The sequence below is a fragment of the Alligator mississippiensis genome, chromosome 12 (genome assembly GCF_030867095.1).
Source record: "Alligator mississippiensis isolate rAllMis1 chromosome 12, rAllMis1, whole genome shotgun sequence".
NCBI classification, from domain to species: Eukaryota; Metazoa; Chordata; order Crocodylia; family Alligatoridae; genus Alligator; species Alligator mississippiensis.
In genome coordinates, this window is record NC_081835.1 from 59,286,829 (window position 1) to 59,293,728 (window position 6,900).

The following is a 6,900-nucleotide window of genomic DNA, read 5'->3' on the forward strand; positions in this document are numbered from 1 at the left end:
TGGGTAACTTCCGAATGCAAGGCGCTTGGTGTGGGTGGTGTTGTGGACTGGCTAGACTGATCGTGGTATGCAGCTTGGGGCTCTCCTCAACCCACTTGGGCAAAATCGGGGTGAGCTGTTCTTGATCAGTTTAGTGGTTGCACCCCACGTACTGCTACTAGCTGGCGCACTCAACCCGGGGAAGGTGCCTGGGATAACCCAGCATGGAAGCGCGGACTCCAGACCAGGTGTTCGATCACTGGCTGTTTATGCCTTCCCCTGGCGAACAGGGCCAAGAAGTCTAGTCCCTCTGATTCAACTGCGGTGAACATGCAAACGGCATACCCTTATCTCACGCTGGTTCTTTGGTACCTCTTTTAATTTAAGTGTGATTTGACATGAGCCAGGCTGCCTGTCAGGGCTGTGCTAACTTTTTCTGCACCCCCCCCCCCCCCCCCTTTTGAATGTGGATTTGCACTGGTAAGGAGAAGCCAGCGGTCTCATTCCCTGGGGCAGGCCCCCCACTGCAGTCCTCCTCCGTTTCTCCTGTGGTACCAGTAGCAAACAATCTCTGGACTCCCAGTTCTCTGGCTGGTTGTGCATCCCCAACAGCTCTCTAGCAAAGGCATTCCAGGCTCAGCTGGCCACCGCAGGTGGGGGACTAGTGTGTTCCTCCCTGAGACGGTACCAGTGGGGACAAACTGGGTGCCCTTATTTAATGCAGTCTCTTCTAAGCTAAGATTTATAGCAAGGTGAAAGGCATACGCAGAGCAATCAGGGAAATGGGCACTCAAAGTGGAGTCAGGGGAGATGTATCGCTAGCTAGAGACTGTCTGTTCCTTATTGACATGCCTGTTGTTGTCATCTTTGCACAGGCCAACAGAGCCAGCAGCAGAACAGCCAGCCTGATTACAGCAAGGCATGGGAGGAGTATTACAAAAAACAGAGTGAGTGAAACAGGGTTACTGGAGATGAGTGAACTCTGTGTATAACAAGAGTCGATTCTAATCCGATAACGTATGGTCTCCACCCCCGTGCAGTATTAGTTCCCATTCTCCTACATGTTGCCGTTTTGTCCCTGGCTGCTGGTGACAGTGCATGTAGTTCTCCCGCTTGAAGTTTCCTTCTGAACCGTGACCTCTCAAGACCAGGCATTACCAGTCAGCTGCAGTCCACAGTGGGCTGTTCCCTTTCTCGTCCCCCTCGGAGTTGGACTGCAGATGGAAAATGCGTTCGCACGTGTATACCTGTGCCTCGGCGTGTCAGGATCGGACTTGGGCAAAGGGTCTGAGCCTGGGTGGGGCTCGCGTCCTGAAGGGCAGGATAGCTCTGGACCCAGAGGAATGCCAGCCGTACTTTGGGAGCTGTGAGGGGTGCTCCACAATTAAACGTTCAATCAAGGGATTTTCAAAGCAGAGTCTTCCTGACCGGTGAGAACGATATGTTACCTTTCCCAAGTGCCGTGCTGATTAATAGCCTGCCAGTTTGCCTGAGACGCGTCCCGTTCTGTCCAAACGTAGCTGCTGCTCTGTTTCCCGATGCTTGCAACTGTTTGGTTTTGGGGCTGGTTTTCTGTATTTAAGCTTTACAGGATGAGGTTTTTAAAGAGCTGTTTGCTCCCTTGTTCTGGTGCTCAACTATCTGTTTTCTTCCTTCTCGTCATCCAGGTCACGCCGCCACTGCTGCTTCTCAGGCAAGTTCCCAGCCGGACTACACAATGGCCTGGGCAGAGTATTACAGACAGCAGGCTGCCTACTATGGGCAGACACTAGGGCAAGCTCAGGCCCACAGCCAGGTCCGTATTTATATTCTTCCAAATTCCTCTGCTGCTCGTTCTGTCCCAAGGGGTCAGGGTCATTCTGTGTTGCTCCAGTGTGGCCAGGATCCATTTGGGGCTGTGCAAAGTGAGGGTGACCTTTGTGTTCGAGATCACAAATTTATCCACGTTTTGTGGTTTCAACTGCAACCCAGTGTGTTTCTCCGCATGGGAGAATCCTTCCCAAACCGAGCTGACTGGGTTCTCCGTCTTCGGTTTGTTAGGGTGGGCTTTACGCTGGCCAGCTTTCAACAAGGCACATACCCTGGATAGCCATGTGCAGACTTGGACTTCTGCCCACATGCTTTGTGCCCGACTTAAGCACGTTTGCAAAGGTGCGCGCGTGCTTCAGAAAAGCTGGCGCGAAATTTGAACAACCCAAGGGGGAGGAATCATGAAAAAAGTAATTCCAGTTGTATTATATACGAGATGAATCCCATACTCATCCCACCTGCCTCAGGCTAAAACAGGATTTCTTCTGGATCCCACCAGAAGTGCCATGCTGATAAGAGGCTTATGCTATGCTAGATTTTCTAAGGGAGATGTCTGTGGGGTTTTGGCAAAAAATCTAAATAAATTGTGATAGGGATTTTTTTTTAATGGCTTATTTATTGGGTTGGTAATGGGATACAGATGTCCAGTGCTGAGTCACCATTCCTAACAGCCTAGCAAAGTACAGAAGTTATTATGAAGTTGATTGGAGGAAAAAAAAAAGCTTGCACAAATATATTTTTATCTGCTTGTGGGGTTTTTTTTCTTTGCTAACATTGCAAAGAACCGAAGGCAAATTGAGTACAAATTTTTACAGTCCAGATCTGAATTAATGGCATACACCCAGGCGTGTGGGAAAGCTTACTAGCTACAAATAATGCCCGTGCTAGATGGCTTCGGTCTGCCCGGCCGTCCCCTGCTCTTTCATCAGTGCTACAGCTCCAGCTTCTAGAGCGAGAAAACTATTAGCGGAGCAGGGTATTTCCAGAGGACCGGGGAATATGTATTGTAACGAAACAGCTGCTCTGGAGGAGCACCCTCTCCAGTGCGCTGAGCGGTCTGGGCCTTTGGAGAGACATAGGTCTTACGTGGGGCGGGGACTTCTTGGAGGAAAATGTGGGGAGGAAAACTCGCATCTCCAAGCATTTGATTGTTGAAGTGTCCTTGCGAGGTGCCCATCCTAATTTGGAGGAGCACGAAGTGATGAGATGTGCGGTGGGTGGCCACTTCTAGAGATCGGTGCAACTTTGCTGCCATTGAGTAATTCCCTCCCCTCGTCTCTCTTTCCCTCCCCGCAGGAGCAGTAGAACAATGTCCTCGTGGCAATTTTTTTTTTCTTGGAATCATTGTGGAAGAAAACCTTTTTGTAACAGAGGTTTCTAGATTTGCAACATTTTGATGAAGACTTTTCTGTTTGTTTGTGAAACACTAGTTGTAGGATAATCTATACTGAACTTTTCTAAGAATCAGGAACAATTAGTAATGTACTAAACTTATGGACATGCTGGTAATTTTGTTTCCAAATTTGTAAAGAAAAAAAAAAAAAACCTCCGGGATTCTTTTTGGAAAGAAGCCAGAGAATTACAGGCACCAAAACGCACCCCAGAGCTGTGACATTTCAACATGTGGTTTTTTGTGTGTTTTTTTTTTTCCTTTGAATATTCAATCTTTTCTGTTGTAACAGAAAGAGTGGCTTGGAAGTCTTAGGTGTTATGTAACAAATCCTAAAAAATGAAAATTTTTAAAAAACAGTATTTAAATATTCTTAAATATGTAAATTCATTAAATGTTTTACTTCTAATTTCTTGTATCTTGGCTGTCTTTATGATTTTATTGCATTTTTAAAAAAAACTGAGCTATGGTATGTATTGTAATTAATTATGTGAATTCTGTATTGAGACAGTTACTGTTTTGCTGTCAAGCAAGTAATGGGTGGGGAGGGTGTTTTGTAGGGTTTGTATAATTTCTAGAGTTCTAAAGGGGTAATATAAAAAAAAAGTGTTAATTTTTTTAGCAATACATTTTTTCGTGTCTCCATTGCTGGTTGCATTTATGTATCTAAGACCTCCAAGCTTGTTTAAAAAAGAAAAAACAAAAAAACTTCCTCTATGCTCTGAGAAATATAAATACTGTTATTTTTAATATTAAAATGAATCTGCTATTAGTACCTTTAACAAACACTGTGGAACATTAAACCATATAAAAAAAAAAAAGAAGGTAGTAACTATTTTTTAATTCCAAGGTGTTTTTTGCTTTTTCATTTCTTTTAAATATTTTCTTATCTAATATTTGTCAAATTACCTAGAGAAATAAATGAATCTAGTATTAACCACAGTATGCGCTAAATAATTTTGATTTAATAAAAGGGATAATATGATTTCCAATGTTTACTGTAGTGTTTCTTGTACAGATAACAGTGTATTTTTAAAGGAAAAAAAACGGAATTGAAGCTATTTTTTTCTTGCATTTTTAATTGACCTGCGGGACATTCCGTTTTGAAATGTACTGAAGTTACTGTTCTTGGGTTCTTTCCTTATTTTTTTTTTCCTTATAATGCTTGAAATGTCTAACTATAAAGAAACAATTGGATAATGTTGAGCATGATGTTAAAGAAAAAGCAAAAACAAAAGTGTTCTTTTTATTTGACTGACAGTTGCATTTTACACTCTATATAATAAAATTTCCACAAGGTGTCTTGTGGGTGAAGTATTTTCAGTCTGTTTGACTCGCTTTTCTCACTCTCCTCTCCCTGGAAGTGGAGTGCGTTGAGCCGTGGTTCGGCAGCTGCTCGCAGCCCCTCAGCTGCGTACCTGGTGCTCGTCCTGTCGACTTCAAGCTTGAAATGATTTCGTGTTAATGGTTTTGGATAACTCTGTTGCATCAATTTGAGAGCCTTAAATTCCACTTAAACGCCATTAATGTCACATCGAAGTGTCTTTTGAAACCGCATGGCTTTAAGGGCTTCAACAATAGGATGCTGCGATTGTAAATGACCAGGGCCGGCGAGAATTACTTAATCAGGGGAAGTTTTCTATCAACGGGAACACGGAGGCTGTATCTACAGCTGCGTAAATGTTTGCATTGCTTGTAAATCGGTCTGCAGAGCTTGCCTTTAAAACCTCCAAAACCTGCCAGTCTCATCCCCAGACTTATCCCCTGTTTTGCCTTGCGCGTGCACTCCTGGCAGTGGTTCCTCAAAGCTGGTGATCGGAGCAGCACGGTTGCGGGTGCGCACGGGACTGAAAGGAGTTGGGAGTCTGGTATCAGCCCCTGAACTGCTTTCCCTTGCTCTTCAGGAGCCTCCGGGGCTTTAGCCTGAATTGGGATGTGCCCTGACCGTACTCCTTTGCCCTTTAAGTATGGCTTTTGTGTGCCCGGGACATTAAGACACTTCCTTCACTGCATCCAGCCCCCTCAAACACCCAGGCAATCTGTAGCAGAGTTTGGGGTGGGGGGGACGAGGAAAATGATCCCATCTGCAAAGCAGGGAGTGAGGTGCACTGAGAGCCGGAAGAGAAGGGGATATAGCATTTTTAAATACACCTCCAGAGAATCAAGAGAGACATTGAAAGATGGAATAGTAAAAGCCACTTGGAAAGAGGGAGGGGGGGGGAAAAATTGCTGGAGGAGGGCATAAACGCTGATGATGGGGATGGGAATTGGGGAGAGGGCATTACCGAGAAGACTTCCTTCTAATTCATCTTCCAAGCTCTGTGCCAAAACAGCATTTGGCATGGTTCACAGGGAGCAATTGTGTGATAATGAACCCTAAGGTGTCCCTTAATTGAAGACTGAGTATTGCACATTGTGCCAAGAGTCATAAATGGCACAGGATTGCGGGAGGATGCATTTTCTTAAATGTATCTGTAAGTACAGATTAGCGAGTCTCCCCAGTGAAATACCCATACTATAAATTATGGAAATCTCTCATTCTGATGCAACCTTTTATGGAGGGGGTGGGGCAGCGCAAGAAATAGTTTGCAAGCCTTTGAATTTCAGCCTGTCATTAAGATGGCGCCTACGAAGCTGGATTTTCATCAGCAGTCTGGTGTCCTGGAAGACTAAAGTGCTCAAAATGTTACCAAGTTCAGCAGTTGTTTTGCAATTGTTTTCCATTACGACTGCGAGGGAGTCATTGAGCAGGCGCAGTTGAACTTTTGGGGGTTGGATAGTCTCATTTCTCCCTCTTAGAAGCATCTCTATGGGCTCAGGTCGGAGGTTTGGACCTGGTTGTTCCTGGGACCGTGGGTCCTGGGCCCCCTGCAGTCGGAGGCTAGCGTCCGGCGGGTGGACATACACTCCCGCAGCTTGCCCAGGCAGCAGAAGGACCCATGGTTAACGCTGCTTGGAGCTTTCTGCTGCTGTGTTGCTCCAGAATCTCCAAGCCCTGGATCAGTGGGTTCCTCTGCTCCCCTCTCCATAGCGCTCCGACAGCCCCACGCATTGCTCATCCCTTTGTATCATTATAGACAGCATCCTATAGGCCCTATGCTCACAAGGCGCCTTGACGTGCAACTCGTGTCTGTCAACCTGAATCTGCCGGCTCTGAAATGTAGCGCAGAGAAGTACGTTGTCCCAATGATGTCAATGGACGTCGGGTGTTGACTTTGAACTGTAAGGATTTAAACATCCATATGAGTTGCGCTCTCTGCTACTGGGTTTATCCCCAGACCCCAAACTTCCTACTAGGTGCCAGTGTCTCCTCTTTCCCTAACTATTTCTCCCATGCAGATAGACCTCGGGTACAACAGGAGACTAGCGTGGAACTGAGCCCCGCGAGATGTGATTGGAGCTGCTAATAGTATGAGAAGGCTGGGGAAACTGAGGCACCGTGGAGAAGGTAGGCACCATTGGATGTGAGGGCAGCGGTGAAAGGAAGGGTCCCATGCAAAAAATGCATGGCACAGTGTTAGGAGCCCAGCTTGGAAACGTCTGCTCTGGTGGCTCTAGGTTAGGCAAAGCACCGGAGGTGACGAGGAGAGCAGAGGGCACCTTCCTTTCGGTGTCTGGCATTTTTCTGTGCCATTTAAGAGCATTTTCGGTAGAGTTTATCCCCCCCCTTGATAGTTGCCCCTTCCCTCTCGGACAGAAAGGTCCCTCGTTTACATCCAGGA

The 6,900-nt window shown here is 46.0% G+C and overlaps 1 protein-coding gene across 10 annotated transcripts in view; it reads left to right on the top strand.

Annotated features, from left to right (window-relative positions):
* FUBP3 (far upstream element binding protein 3) overlaps window positions 1–4,497 on the top strand; it is a 49,451-nt gene extending 44,954 nt beyond the window's left edge. For 7 of the 10 annotated variants that reach the window (XM_014610581.3, XM_014610582.3, XM_014610584.3 and 4 more), the window contains 3 exons: window positions 855–926; window positions 1,647–1,774; window positions 3,085–4,497. In XM_014610581.3, coding sequence (XP_014466067.1) covers window positions 855–926; window positions 1,647–1,774; window positions 3,085–3,093 — 209 coding nt within the window. In that variant the 3' untranslated portion in view covers window positions 3,094–4,497. The remainder of the gene's footprint in view (window positions 1–854; window positions 927–1,646; window positions 1,775–3,084) is intronic. The other 3 variants (XM_014610586.3, XM_014610588.3, XM_014610589.3) reach the window with 1 other exon arrangement.
* Window positions 4,498–6,900: the final 2,403 nt, after the last annotated feature.